The sequence below is a fragment of the Camelina sativa genome, chromosome 20, assembly GCF_000633955.1.
Source record: "Camelina sativa cultivar DH55 chromosome 20, Cs, whole genome shotgun sequence".
NCBI lineage: Eukaryota > Viridiplantae > Streptophyta > Magnoliopsida > Brassicales > Brassicaceae > Camelina > Camelina sativa.
Genome location: NC_025704.1, coordinates 23,039,429 through 23,054,691, shown reverse-complemented (window position 1 = coordinate 23,054,691; position 15,263 = coordinate 23,039,429). Strand labels below are relative to the sequence as shown.

The 15,263-nt window shown below is 35.7% G+C and overlaps 2 protein-coding genes and 1 long non-coding RNA gene across 3 annotated transcripts in view; 2 read left to right on the top strand and 1 right to left on the bottom strand.

Annotated features, from left to right (window-relative positions):
- The window catches only part of LOC104772755 (malate dehydrogenase, cytoplasmic 2-like), a 5,425-nt gene extending 3,774 nt beyond the window's left edge, over positions 1 to 1,651 (bottom strand). Inside the window, exons 1-5 of the mRNA XM_010497334.2 lie at positions 1,507 to 1,651; positions 901 to 1,059; positions 619 to 794; positions 226 to 503; positions 7 to 142 (exon numbers count right to left, since the gene is read on the bottom strand). Of these exons, the coding sequence (XP_010495636.1) occupies positions 7 to 142; positions 226 to 503; positions 619 to 794; positions 901 to 1,059; positions 1,507 to 1,549 (792 nt within the window). The 5' untranslated portion in view covers positions 1,550 to 1,651. The remainder of the gene's footprint in view (positions 1 to 6; positions 143 to 225; positions 504 to 618; positions 795 to 900; positions 1,060 to 1,506) is intronic.
- On the top strand, positions 2,988 to 6,557 carry LOC104771479 (casein kinase 1-like protein 8; the record flags this gene model as incomplete). Its single annotated transcript, XM_010496010.2, is given in 14 exon segments — positions 2,988 to 3,410; positions 3,504 to 3,544; positions 3,645 to 3,714; positions 3,792 to 3,940; positions 4,029 to 4,124; positions 4,238 to 4,308; positions 4,435 to 4,496; positions 4,630 to 4,693; positions 4,788 to 4,872; positions 4,996 to 5,122; positions 5,223 to 5,308; positions 5,410 to 5,473; positions 5,862 to 6,013; positions 6,100 to 6,557. Coding segments are annotated over 14 exon segments (1,443 nt in total). The 3' UTR covers positions 6,400 to 6,557.
- Positions 8,924 to 9,930, top strand: LOC104771478. The gene is made up of 2 exons (XR_764832.2): positions 8,924 to 9,076; positions 9,312 to 9,930. It is a non-coding gene; the product is annotated as an uncharacterized LOC104771478 (long non-coding RNA).

Genomic DNA, 15,263 nt, shown 5'->3' with positions numbered 1-15,263 from the left:
ACAGACCTCGGGAGTTCCAACTACCCAATCACGAATATGATCACAAGCAGAGCTAGCTGCAGAGAGCGCACTAGACAGCTTCCTGGCCTTGATAATGGCAGCTCCACGTTGTTGAACGGTGCTGATGAACTCTCCATTCAACCTACAACATTAACCTCTAACATATGTGAGCATTGCATAGAAAGAAACTAGATGGAGATATTATGAGGTTTTAAATATTTGTACCACTCGTCGTTCTTGACTAGCTCACGCACTGGCTTCTCTCCAGAAGAAGTCTTGACGGTAGCATGGTTGACATCTGGGTATTGGGTTGATGAGTGGTTTCCCCAGATAATCACGTTCTTGACATCAGACACTGGCACGCTTAACCTCTCAGAGACCTGTCCCAATGCCCTGTTGTGGTCAAGCCTGGTCAAGCAAGTAATGTTCTTCTCTGGGATCGAAGGTGCAAATTCTTTCAAGATTAAGGCATTGGTGTTTGCAGGGTTTGCAACAACCAGAACCTACGAAATGCAGAGAGTTGTCTTAGACTAGATTCTTAGGGAGAATATGAAAGATCATCTTGCTACATTTCTGCAAAATGGCTAAAAAATAAATGATTCATAGACGACTTCTAACCTTGCAGTTTGGTGCAGCATGCTTCTCCAAGGCAGCAGCTTGAGACTTGTAAATGGAAACGTTCTTGGACATGACATCCTTCCTCTCCATTCCTTCCTTCCTTGGGAATCCACCAACCATGACAGCAACATTGACACCAGTACAACCCTCAACAGCATCAGTTGTAGCCACCACACCTGCCACCAAAAAAACGCCAACATCATATTCTAGTCTCCAGCAGCAAACCATATCTAATCCACAGTCATATATGTTCATACAACTTTGTTTGATAACTCAAATTACCTTTCAAAAGTGGGAAAGCAGCATCGATCAACTCCATCTTCACACCGTTCAAAGCTTCTGCTGCTGGAGGGATATCAAGCATGTGGAGGATCACAGGCTGGTCTGCACCAAGCATTATCCCCCTTGCAATCATAGGGACAAGAGCATATCCAATTTGTCCTGCACAACCGTACAATCACACACTTAAACATAATCTACACACAAAACTATATATCGCTAAACTAAGCTTGCAAAATCATGAGAAAACAACCCCAAAATGACAATACAACAATCCAAACACATTTTGAAGATGATCTACACACAAATTTACCAATCAATCGCTAAATACAGGTTCCAAATCAGAAATAAATCATATAAATCTTCATATATTCATCGAAATCGATAGTTAGATCTCACATGCAGCAGGATTCACTCAGAACTATACTTTTCAAAAGCGAAACTAAGATCCAATAAATTTTCCCAGCTCAGATCTCGCTACCGACTCTAAACTACGAACCATCGAATCGAGTAAAATTTTCAGATTAAGCAAAACTTGGAACTACGTAAAGATCTGACGATATACGAATCAATAAACAGAGATCCGATCCCAGAGAGATATGAAATTACCTGCAGCTCCGGTAACAAGAACACGAACTGGTTCCTTCGCCATCGTATCGAGATCGAAAAATAATCGCCGGAAAGAAAAAAAAAAAAAAAATAGAAGAGATTGTGATTTGATGAGTGAGAGCGTGAAGAAGGTATGAAGCTTGCTTGTGTTGTGTGGTTTATTTATCGGGTGGTGAAAAGAAGAAGCTCAGATCCATGCTGTGATCCCCACGTCATCAGATGTAATCGAATATGCTAGAAATGAAAGTATCCATTTCTGGACTTTTTAATGGGCCGAACCTTCTTACAAGAAGCCCAATTAGTTAAGCCCATGTACAGTTTATTTAGGCGAGTTAATTAATCATACCGACTAATTTGGTTAAAGGCCCGAATTGTGTTTACTTTATCTTGTTTTAAATATACATTTTTTTTTTCTTCAAGTGGTGGTGTCTGAATATTTTAAAACCAATGTTCNAATCGCCGGAAAAAAAAAAAAAAAAAAAAGTAGAAGAGATTGTGATTTGATGAGTGAGAGCGTGAAGAAGGTATGAAGCTTGCTTGTGTTGTGTGGTTTATTTATCGGGTGGTGAAAAGAAGAAGCTCAGATCCATGCTGTGATCCCCACGTCATCAGATGTAATCGAATATGCTAGAAATGAAAGTATCCATTTCTGGACTTTTTAATGGGCCGAACCTTCTTACAAGAAGCCCAATTAGTTAAGCCCATGTACAGTTTATTTAGGCGAGTTAATTAATCATACCGACTAATTTGGTTAAAGGCCCGAATTGTGTTTACTTTATCTTGTTTTAAATATACATTTTTTTTTTCTTCAAGTGGTGGTGTCTGAATATTTTAAAACCAATGTTCTTCTAGCTGTCTTTGTAGAAAATGCATGTCATTATATGTTTGACACTGTTATAGAAGAAAAGGTCTAAAACCAAAAATTAATATAATATAACTTTCATAAAAAAAAAAAGAAGAGAAATCCAGAATAAGCAGAAAAAATGAATTAATCAAATATAAATGGTACAGAGCAACTTTTTGTTTTTATAAAGATGCTACAGAAGATAACATTAAAGCCCAACTAATTTTATGCTATTAACATATGGTTTTTTATATGGTGACGTTACTTGTTATTGAATTAAATTAAATTCTAATTAAATGACGAATAAAGCAAATTTGGAGAGAAAAAAACAAAAAAAAAAAGTTGTAAAAATTAGGGATAAGCAAAAAAAAATAAAAAAAAATCCGTTCTCGTGAGATTTCTTTCTCAGTTTTCTTTTAACGTTTGGTTTCGTCTCTAATTCGTTATCTTCCCCTCCCTACGAAAAAAAATCAGGAAAATACTGAATCAAGCTGTCTCGTAGTAGTCTATATAGATCAGACGATAATCGAATCCAAAGACCTAATCTTTTTTTTTTTTGGTTGTTTGGTCTGACTCTGATTTCGTCGGTCTCTTTGTTCTTTTCGCCTATTTCTTTTATAAGTGTCTTCGGTTTCATTTTTTGTATATTGTGTAACCTGATCTGAAGCTTTTGTCAGAGAAGTTGTCAGATGACGATGTTGGTCAATGGGTAATTTTTAGTTTTGGGTAAAGGCAGAAGCTCTAAGGTCTTTTCATTTAGATTATTACTTCGATTCAGCGATTTGATGTTGATTTTGGTGATTCGGTTGAGGAATAATTGAAGGGTTTCGTAGTGGAATTGAATTGGGGATCTTTGAATTCGATCAGGCTTATAGGGAGCTAGGGAACAGGAGTTGAGATCTGGGGTCAACTTTGGGTTTTTCTTGGGGTTAGTGTTTAAGAGATCGAAGAAAGAAGGAGACTTGTTGTGATTTTTGGAGAACGATGGATCGTGTTGTTGGTGGCAAGTATAAGCTTGGACGTAAACTTGGAAGTGGATCATTCGGTGAACTTTTTCTAGGTAATTTTTTTTTTTGATTAAGGTTTCTTTCTTGTTTAGTTGTTTCCTTTTGGTAATTCCAAGTTTTGATTTAGTGACTTGTTTTGCTATCAGGGGTGAATGTGCAAACTGGTGAAGAAGTGGCTGTGAAGCTTGTAAGTTCACAACATTGTGATCATTGTCCCTTTTGCGATTCGAAAACTCTGGTTGTATTTGACACAATGTATAAACTCATTATTTATCAATTTTTTGCAGGAACCTGCGCGGGCTAGGCATCCTCAACTTCATTATGAGTCAAAGCTCTATATGCTTCTTCAAGGAGGAAGTAAGTTTCGCCTTTCTTCGTTTTTGAAACCTTGGGTTATCCTTCTTTTATTGATCTTTACGCTTGTTTTCTTGAAGCTGGGATTCCGCACCTAAAATGGTATGGGGTTGAGGGTGAATTCAACTGCATGGTGATTGACCTTTTGGGTCCGAGCATGGAGGATTTATTTAATTATTGCAGTCGGAGGTTCAATCTAAAGACAGTTCTAATGCTCGCTGATCAGATGGTATGAGAATTCTCTTCTTAAAACTTATAATACTTTTTGAGTTATTACATTTGCTTTACTTGTTTATCCTTGTTTCTATTTACTTCAGATAAATAGAGTTGAGTATATGCATGTCCGGGGATTTCTTCATCGTGACATTAAACCAGATAACTTTTTGATGGGTCTTGGACGCAAAGCAAACCAGGTGAGTTGTTATGGTAGGCAACTTTTTTATTGTATGACATACTCTTTTGCTACTACATCAAGTGACATATGTTTGCATTGGTTCTCTGGTATTTTCTATTTGTTCTTGTGTAGGTCTACATCATTGACTACGGACTTGCGAAAAAGTACAGAGATCTTCAAACTCATAGGCACATTCCCTACAGGTACATATTCTTTTTTTCCTTGTTGAAAAAGTTTTGCACAGGTTAAATTTCTTTAAGTGTTAAAGAAAGATTGGAAATATGTTCGCTTTATGCCTTTCACATCTCTAATCGAGAGTTACTTCTTAGGGAAAACAAGAATCTAACTGGAACAGCTAGATATGCAAGTGTTAACACTCATCTTGGAATTGGTGAGTATTGCTTACTTTTTATATTCATTAATATAAGCTTTTCCTTCTTTCCTTTTCCTATCATGTATGTGTACACTTTGACATTCTATACTTCCATTCAATTCCAAATTCTAAATTGAGATCTCTGACACAGAGCAAAGTAGGAGGGACGATCTGGAATCTCTTGGTTACGTGCTTATGTATTTTCTTCGAGGAAGGTATAGATACATGCTTTTACTTCACCCATTATTTTGGAATATACTTCCATTTTTTTTTTTCCATTTTTCCCTTACCCTCAGTCTCTCTTGCTAGTCTTCCTTGGCAAGGCCTTCGTGCGGGTACCAAAAAGCAGAAGTATGACAAGATCAGTGAAAAGAAAAGACTTACACCTGTAGAGGTACCAATTCTTAATCGATTTTTCAACTATATCAGGAAACCTGTCTTGAAGCTAGCAAAAGCCTTTATTTACCAAAATATCGCATTCATAGATACAATTTAAAAATGAAATGTCCACTGACAGGTTCTCTGTAAATCCTTTCCACCTGAGTTCACATCATACTTCCTCTATGTACGATCATTGCGGTTTGAAGACAAACCTGATTATCCATACCTAAAGAGGCTATTCAGGGATCTCTTCATTCGAGAAGGTTGGGAAAAGTCCATTTTCTTTTATTTTGCTGTAGTTTATGCTCGAATAATTTCACGTAAAAAAACCTCAAAATTTTTATTAATGTTGAATATTTACAGGTTATCAGTTTGACTATGTATTTGATTGGACAATCTTGAAGTATCCACAGTTCAGTTCCGGCTCCAGCTCGAGCTCCAAACCAAGAGTAAGTAACATCTGTTTTTTCTTTTCCTTCGGAATTTCGTTGTAAAGAGTTCTTTTGGAACGTATTATCAAATTCCCACGTTTGTCTCTGTGTTCCAACAGTCAAGTCTGAGACCAGCTTTGAATCCTCCAGTACCAACTGCCGAAAGACCAGATAGACCTTCAGGTAAGCCTTAAACAGTATAACCCGTATCTTTAGTAAACACTTGCCTAATTATGTGTGTATCTTCTCGTGGCTGTTTCTGCTGTCTTGCTCGATCAAGCAGTTTCCCTTTTTGGTTACTTGCAATGCTTTGTGGCCACCTAGGAGACAATTAGGTTCTGTTTTTTTTTTTTTTTTTTTGCTTTATTTCATCTTCTGAAGAAATGTTCGTCATTTTATATGAATATCGTAAGTTGGCCATTTAGAGCTATTCGTCGGTTGATTTTCTGTCAACTGACTTAGTCAGAAACGCATCACGTTCCCTACTCATACTTTGCTGTTTGAACAAAACTGGACATAGTAAACCCATGTATAAGGTTGAATGGTTGTATTTGTGTCTCTCTATATACAGCTGGAGCTGGGAACGACAGTCGCGATAGATTTTCGGGTGCCTTAGAGGCATATGCTAGAAGAAATGGCTCAGGAAGTGGCGCGGTTCAAACTGATCGATCTAGACCAAGAACCTCAGAGAATGTATTAGCATCATCAAAGGATACAACACCGGTGAGTCATCTTAAAACATCAAAATCTTCTTCTATATTAGCTATTAAAATCCTGTCTTTAAACTCGTTCTTGACTAAAAAAACCAGCAAAACTATGAGAGAGTCGAAAGACCAATCTCTTCAACAAGACACGCAAGTTCTTCAAGAAAAGCTGTTGTCTCGAGCGTTCGAGCCACTTCTTCAGCTGATTTCACAGAGAACCGCTCGAGCAGAGTCATCCCAAACAATGGCCGTTCCTCAACAGCTCAAAGGACTCAGCTTGTTCCTGACCCGACCTCTAGACCATCGTCTTCTTCTTTTGCCCGAGCTGCGCCGTCGAGGACTGCTCGTGATATCACGCTCCAGAGCTTTGAGCTACTCACCATAGGGAATGGGAAGAGGAAGTGAGAGGCTTTACGGTGCTGAGTGAGTGGAGGAAACTGTGACATGTTATGGATATACTTTGCTTTTATTTCGCAAAATTATCGGTTTCCTAATTTAAGGAATAAATCGTACATCATTTGATTACAAATTATATGTGAAAGTATATGGTTTTAACTCGTTAATCTCTTAGCTAATTTAAACCCGACCCTGACAGCAAACTGGAAGATCTTCCGGGTCACTGGTCCGACCGCGTGTCAACAATTCATTGAATTTCAATATATAGTATACAATTCACGGAATTTCAGTAAATATACTTTGTTTTGATATTCAACACTTGCAATATTCACCTGGTTAGCTGGGGTTTTCTGGTTTCATTCGAATCTTTTAAAGTCCAGTTTGCAAGTGTAATCCGGATCGGGATACCTGCCGTCGGCAGGCTGCCGATTGGCGGTTCAATTAGTATGATCGGCTGGTCTGATCTGGATTTCTAAATATTGCTCTTAACTTAAATAAGTTAAATTCTATGTGTATACCATGCAATTATAATTTAAATAGTCTGACAAAAAAAAAAAATCAATTTACACAAATATAGTAAAAATTTTACAAACTATATAATGTATTTAAATTAAATATAATTGTTATTCTTTGTATTCTTTAATTTTATCAATTAGATTAAAAGATTTAGCAAAATGCATATCATTACTCCAACAAACATAAACAAACTCTTAGAGCTATAATTTTTTTTATAAAATCTAAGAACATGTGTATCTATTGTTTTGTCAAAAAAAAAAGTGTATCTATGGTCTCTCAACAAATACTAAAAATATATATTATTATGTTATATAAAGATAAACTTTATTATTATTGTATTAAATGAGTCTTTTAAATATAGTCTCAATTTTTAAAAGGTACATTAAATATAATAATATTATATTTTTTTTATATTATTTGTTAAGAGACTATAGATGCAAATGCTTTTAGAGGGGGGTATTCAACTGATATTTTAAAAGATTCTAGAGTATTCTTAAAATCACTTGTTATTCAATTGATGATTTTTAAAAATCCTGTGTTATTCAACTTGAATTTATGTAAAATCATTTAAAATAGTCTAAAATCTCTTGTTATTCAATCAGTTATTTATAAAACTTACTTGAAATATATTGTTGTTCAAAATATCACAACTTTTTAAAAAGTGAGATTTTGAATGATTCTACAAGACTTATTTTTTGTTTTCTAGTTAAAAAATATCATCTCAAAATCATATCTTTTGAGGTAGAATTTTAAAGGATTCATAAAAAAAAATCTACGCCAGCTCTAAGCCAAAAATCACCGACGATCACCGGCCACCTCACCTTCTCCACCAGTGAACCTGAAGCTTTGTCTCTTCCTGTGAATCAGACCACCACCATCTCTATTCGGCTCTTTTCCCTCTTAGTTGTCAATTTCTGGAATTGGTATTTTGTATCTTATCAGTTTCTCAAATAAAAAATTAATTAAATAATGAGTGAGGATGAATCTTCTGAGCATATGAGCGAGGAGGGGATGTTTTATTGCAGTCTGTGTGAAGTTGAGGTGCGGGGAATACATCTAGACACAAGCTTATCTTATATTTTATCTTGTGATTAGCTTTACAATTTCCTTTTTTCACGATTATATATCAAGATAGCTTTACATATTTTTCTGGACTAATTATTATATTCCTTTTGTAAGTGTTCAAATACAGCAAGCCTTGCAGGGTTTGTGACAATATGTTAAAATCACCCAAAGTTTAACAATCAAAACTCATACAATCCATTTCATTTCCTTTTAAAAAATATAAAAACTCTAAAACACAACTAAATCTCCTAAAACCTCGCATAAATTTTTCAGAATCCTAAAATGTTAAAATCCTACCAAATCTTTTAAAATCTAAGTTGAATACCCCCTCTTTAATGATTTCGACCGATGAGGATCTGTTTGAGATATACTCCTCCTCTTTATGTGATGGATTCAAGCTTTACTCTCCGTTGTTTCTATGTCTCTTTGGATTTTGCTATTTTCAAGTCTTTGCTAGGAAATTCGGCCGCGTCAACCTGCACTTTTTGGTGGTCGGGTTTCTCATGATTGCGATATTTTGTTGGTTGACGGCGTTGTTTATGATATTTGTTGCACATGTCCCCTTCGTGTGGGTCGTCTTGTCTGATAGAGTTGATGGCATCAAGTGGTCTTTAATGATTGCTCATGCTTCCCTCATATAGATTTTAGGGCATCGCTACCTCACTACTTCAATCTAGTTTCTCACCATGACGATTTGGCTTGCCTTTGGAATCAATTTGCTTCATTTATATTGTTAACACCCACAAATTATGTCAAAATTCATTTGATTTTTAGCAAGAAATAATTTATTAACGATTAAAAAATATCATTGTATAAAAAAGAGTCCTAATATATATTGGCAGGGTCTAACGGGTTTGAAAGGGTTTACCACTAAACGGGCAAGGCCTTAACGGTTTGGGTCTTAATGGACAGGGTGGACCAAGTTTAACATCACTAGTGTCGATATTTTTCTTAAGGAATTTGATGAGCCTTTCCTCGATACATTTTTTTAATATGATCTTGTGCGCATGACCAAATCATTTCTTCGTTGGATCTGATGGGCGTCATGTCACGATAAGAGTGGTCACGCCGAGGATAACAAGCATGAACAATTGTTGTTGTTTAGGTGATTTGTTAAAAAAAAATTCAGAGCTTTCTCTCTCTTATCTCTCTCTTATCTCTCTCGCATCTTTTAGAGAGAGAAAGTTCTTTCAGATTAAAATCGAAATCTCTTTGATTTTAATTTTTTGTTGTAACATATTATCCAGCTTAGTCTGGATCTTCTCTCTCGTCTAAGTACGAGTTTTGTTTTAGCCGCTTTGGCTATTTTCTTTTATTTTATTCGTTTTCCCCTTTTGCAGAACAAAATCTCTTCAATTGATTCAAGTGAAGGAGACAAACGCCGAGAATGAAGATCAGAGGTTCAAAAGATCATCAACTGCTTGATTTCCTTGCAAGAAAGAATAAATCCTTCATACCATATGGTGCCATAATCGGCTTAGGATGAAGGTCTTTTTCTTTGTTTGTGAATCGGGATGATTGGAAACTTGATGGCTGGTGAAGACAGATTCAGAAGAGCGTGTTTTGCTGCTGGGTCTAAAGCCTCTTGCTGTGTCATCGGTTCCGGCGATTCAACCTTGTTGGTTTTTGGATCTCTCTTTATTCATGCCCGGAGAAATCTGCAAAAGGAGTTAAGGTGGTGATTCTGAAGAGTAGCTGATTTCAGAGAATCCATTATGGATTCGATCATAGGTCAGCCATGGTGGTGATGGCGGTGACGAGTCCAAGACGAGTCAGGACTGAGTCGGGGATGAGTCGGTGACGAGTTCAATGCGTCTTCCACCTCCCAACTTGCGTGACACACGTGGGTCTACACATGTCCATTTTTGGCCATCTGATTATCTTTGTAATTTATGTTTGTTGGACCACTAATGGGCTTTTATGTTGTTGGGTTTATGTTTCACACCACTGTATCTTTACCCAGTTTGGGGTTTTAATGAAATATGATTGTCGACAAAAAAAAAGGTGATTTGTTAAAATCTTATGTGTTTGTATGTGTTTGTAAGCATAGCAATGTAACACTCGTGAACCAGAAGGAGGGTTCGGAGTGGGTGTCGATTTAGTGTTAAATCGCCGGTTTGGTGGAAGTAAACCTAGGACTTTGTTTTTAAGGAGCAGAACTCGACACCACTTATTTTTTTAGCCATTTTTTTTCCAAAGGTTTGAAAAAAGAGAGAAGTTCATAGAGTGCTATATGAGTTCTGGGAGGTTTCTGAAGCTTTATTTGTCATTTTTGGTGAGTTTTAACCCCTGTTTAAAAAATTGTTAGGCGCTAGTCGGACAGTGAGCATGGGCCTAGCGATTAATTGGAAAATCGGATTTAAATCGTGGAGCAATCGGGGATTTTTATTGTACTTTTAGCTATATATTTTGATAAGTGTAGTGCAATTGTAAAAATATAGCCTAGTCTAGTGGTCGAGTAGTTAGTTAGTCACTTGCAGGTCTCAAGTTTGAGTTATGAATCAATCATTTTTGTTATTTTCCGTTTTAGGTTTAATGAATCTCAAAATTGCAAGAATGCCCTCGTCTTCTACCTCTAACATGCGGCTGAAAACCCTCTTTTTTTGCTGCCTCATTTTTCTTTTTTACGATTTAGGTTTTTTTTTTGTTTCTCTTGTGGGTTTTACTCAATTATTATAGATTTTCAACTCAACATCTGATTTCGAACTTTAAAACCTATAAAAAGTTAGTTATATTGATGGTCTCGATTTCTTGGCCGATTATACTCAAATCACAGCGGCTCCCGTCCGCCGAGCGCCTGTACGCCGATTAAGCGGCCGCGTTTTTGAATAGGTGTTCTAGCCATGGGAGTGGTGGTCTGGAGTGGTGAGTGGTTGTGAAGCTTGATGTGGTGCCTTGCTTTGTTGTGTTTGAATATATCTTCATGTTTGAGAGGTGAATGCATGATCATGGCTTATCTGAGCATGAGATCTCTGAGTTTTCTGTGTTTCTCTGCGATTTGGTGAATTGATTCCTTGCTTGTTGTGTTTATCGTGATTTCCATGACATTGTTTGGCTGTTTTGTTGTTCCCAAGCGAGTGGTGGCTTTGGAAGTCGAATTACGGTCGATGGCAGCGTCTGGAATCGAAGCTAGGGCATCAGTGTCGATTGACACCAGGAGGGTGTCAGTCGACACTAATCACAATGTTTTGCGAGTGATCGATGAGAGTGTCAGTCGACACGGGAGGTCTGTGTTGGTCGACAAAAGTCGAGTAAGCATCGGTCGACACTAGTACTCAGTAGACGGCTTACGTGTTCCTTTTTTTGATTGGTTTGATTATAACTTGATTGTGATTGTTGTTTGTTGCTTCAAGATCTTAATGCTTGTGTGTATAGCTAAGTAGATGAGAGGATTGCCTCATTAAGTATTTCTGGAAATACTTATGCATCTCTTTTGTGTTGAGGTGTAGGTAAATAAAAAGTGTGATCGTGGAATCAAGTGTGATCGATTGATTGATTGAGGTCTGTCTTCTTTTAGGTTGCTAAAGTCGGATCAATAGAATATTGTTAGGATGTCGGTTTATTGCTTATTAGTATTGTTGGTTTATGAATTGATTGTTATGGATATTTGGTTTATTGGTTATTGGATAATTGCTGGTTAATGTTTCGCTATTTCAGTTGTTGAATTGATTGTGGTTAGGTTAATAGTGAGTATGAGATCACTGGTTAATTACTTTGTGAAAAAACGGGACGGGTTGTTTTAATCAAAAACCATATTAGTAGTGTATATGTAGATAAGTTTTCGTAGTCATGTGTTTAAATCTTTATTTTTATTTGTTTCATAATATCAAATTTTTAATTGTCTTTGATGGTTGTATTGTATTTTTGGAGGTCAAGTCTATATTTGCAATAATTGCACTGTTTATATGTTTACCAAAAAAAAAAAAACTTGTTCAAATATCATGGATGCTGGAGAGTAATTTTTATTTAGGAAGGATATCTCTTCTATATATTATGCATTTTTTATTCTTGATAGACTTATTTACAAATCTTATTCGATAAGCATTTCATATTTTTATTAGGCTTACAGATCTCTCTAGATACACAACATCACATTTTATTATTAGGTTGTACCGTAGCAAACTTTCCAGACACATATTTTGGTTTACGATGGGACTTTTCTGAGATTTTCATATACCATTTTAGGGTATTATTGGATTATAAACTTAAATGTATCTTGAACCATTGAAAAGACCATATGTTGAAATTAATATAATGATTACTCCAAAGAGAAACATTTCATATATTTGATAAACCAATTCAAAGATAAGATCTACAACAAATCCTGGCCTTAATGCCCTATTTTGTTCTAGTTAACTTTTTATTCATTTAGAAGAACTAAAAAAAGAGTATTGGATTTTTTTAAAGCTTTAAATCAAGATCCACAAAATCCTCATCGTCGTCTATGACAATAGTCTCCGGCCACTCTCGCTCCAACTGCTCGATAAGGAGTAAAGTGCGCACATTTTTCTCTCTTGAATTATCTTCTTCCATGATATGTGGCTGCAATTGCGGTTGCCGCTGAGGTTGTGTTTGCGGTTGTCGATGACGCTGAGGATGAGGTTGAGATTGCAACTGAAGAAATTGTGATTCCAATTGTCGTTGCACATGATGACCAACAACAAAATTGGTATCATTGTTATTAGTCATGGGCACAATTTGGAAATTAGGTGTCTCAGTTGCAGCAGTCGCGGGATAAAACGCGTTTTGGAACCTCATTGGTTGATTGTAAGAATTATTGTGGTAATTAGGGAGTTGACCAAAATTATGGTTGACGTTGGAATTGGGATGAAAAAAGGGTACAAACTGTTGTCTCCTTGAAAGAGAAACATCATCATCGATTTCATTGGTGTGAAATGATTGGCAGTGTGAGAAAAGTTCTCGATGGGTTAGAAAGATTTCTCTGCACGTAAGACATTGAAGTTCATGATTTTGTTTCACAAACTTCATTGTTTTCACAAGATGAATAGAAATATGATAATAAAGAGATTGAAAGACAATGTGAAGTAAGAAAAACGGGAGACCACATATATATAGATGGAGTGCGCACATATTGAAATTAAATAAATATATTAAATATAAAATAATGAATATTTGAATTAATAAATATTAAAATTTCTGGTAAAAACAAAAATTTCTTTCCAAGTTTGACTATATATATTTCTATTAGTCGTGTTAATTGATTTTGTATCTATATTGGTGCATATATTTATATATTTATGTTAAGAAAATTAAACCTAAATTAACTAGATTTTATATTATAACATTAAATATAAAAGGACACGACTATGAAAAATATATTAAAAATTGATTATTAAAGATTTTAAAATTACTTATTATTGTATTTGGAATAAAATTATGTGGTAAGTTAACTTCTTCTTATATTGACCAGGAACATGTAAAACAAGAAAAAAAAATTCAGTCAATGTGATAAAATTCTAATAATATTAACTAAAGTTGAGATATTTAAAATCCCAATCAAGTATTTTTTTACTAACAAATATATGGGGGATTATACATGAGATTGACAAAACTCAATCTATAACTCAATCTTCACCACACGGGATAACACGACTTGCTGTAATCGAACCTGCTTGGATAAACCGAAGAAATGGACCGTTAACCACTTGAGTAACAACATAGTCCCAACTAACTTTAGCTTTTTGTTTAGTTGCAATATTCATATTTAAATTTAGGCAATTGTAACGTGTTAAAAAGTTTTACCTATTCTTAAACCGTAAGTTGTTGGGCATAATATTAACGATATAAATAATAATAGATAAAGTCTATTATAAATATGATAATTCTATATATATAAAAATTTATATATTATCTAGAAAATTACATCGATACGGGCCATAACGACAAGCGTTGAGCCAATACACGACAAATATCGAGTCTATACGGATCGTACGACAAACACAAGCCAATACAGGCTGCAACTGGACTTTGGACCGACTCTGATTTGTTATGACATTATCAAGAATATATTTGACTTAACTTCATGGAGAAAATATTTGTAACGACGTTATCTCATGAATAGACGGTTACTTGAATCCAAGTCACATGAGGATTAGGGTTGACAAGATTTCTCTAAAAAAAGGTAGCTACCTCATTGTAATACGACACGAAATCAAGAAAAAAGACAAGATACTTTATGAAACGACAAGAACCACATCTCAATTCTAAACGCGGCTAGAGTTTATAGATTGACTGGCTGCGCTTGATTTTTGTACTTTGCAATCGATACTTTGATAAATAAAAATATCATTTGAATGTTTATTTCTCATTTTATTTATACTCTAAACGAATCGATTACTTTTGTCCAAACAATTGGCGCTAGAGAGAGGGGCTAGAGTAAGCTATGTGAAATGATGGGAAACGGAGGTGATACGACTAACATCGATGCAAATGTTGCAGCTCAGCTTGAAGCCTTGACTACTAAGCTAAATGATGTTGTGTATAAGCTTGCACACCGATAACGCAAAGCTACAGAAGGAGAACGCTTCGTTGGTACTGGAAGAGTGTATATTGAAGCAAGTTATAGATTTCACGGCGTGCAAAAAAATCTGATGCAAAATCTTAACGAGATACCCACAAAGGGGAACAATGAAAGCTTCTCGGGACTCGAGCTGTCGAGCACAAACAATTCCCTCACTTGAAAGCAATCTTAAATAAAAGTTTTGGAGAGATGGAAGCAATGATCATCTGACTACCTGGCATAGCCTAACCAATCCAGAAGAGTAATTTACACTCCTATGCTGACACTCTTTTCTGATGAAATCTCGCTCACTGAGATTCCAAGGAAATCCACGTTCCCAACCATTAAGATGTATGATGGAACATCCGACCCGGATAACCATGACAGCCATTCAAAGGCAATATCAATAAGCTACCATGTGTAAAGGATTTGGCTCAAGACTTATGGGGACATCACTTCAATGGTTTATCAACTTGCCAAATGGTTCAATAAATTTCTTTGCGTCATTGACGGATTTTTTTGTGGAACAATTCGCAAGTAGCAGGAATCTAGAGACATCAACGACATCAAAATTTAAACGAAACTGAAAGTGAGCAGAGCAAATCGTCAACATGACAAAGATGTCAACGACGTCTCAATTTTTACGGCTTGGTGTTATCAGATTTTTTTTTTTAAATTAGAAGTTATTGTTCATTTTTTTTTTTAATTTTGCTTCTTTTCTAACATTGATAGATTCTTTCAATAAAAGTTTTAGCTTTAAAAATAGTAGAAA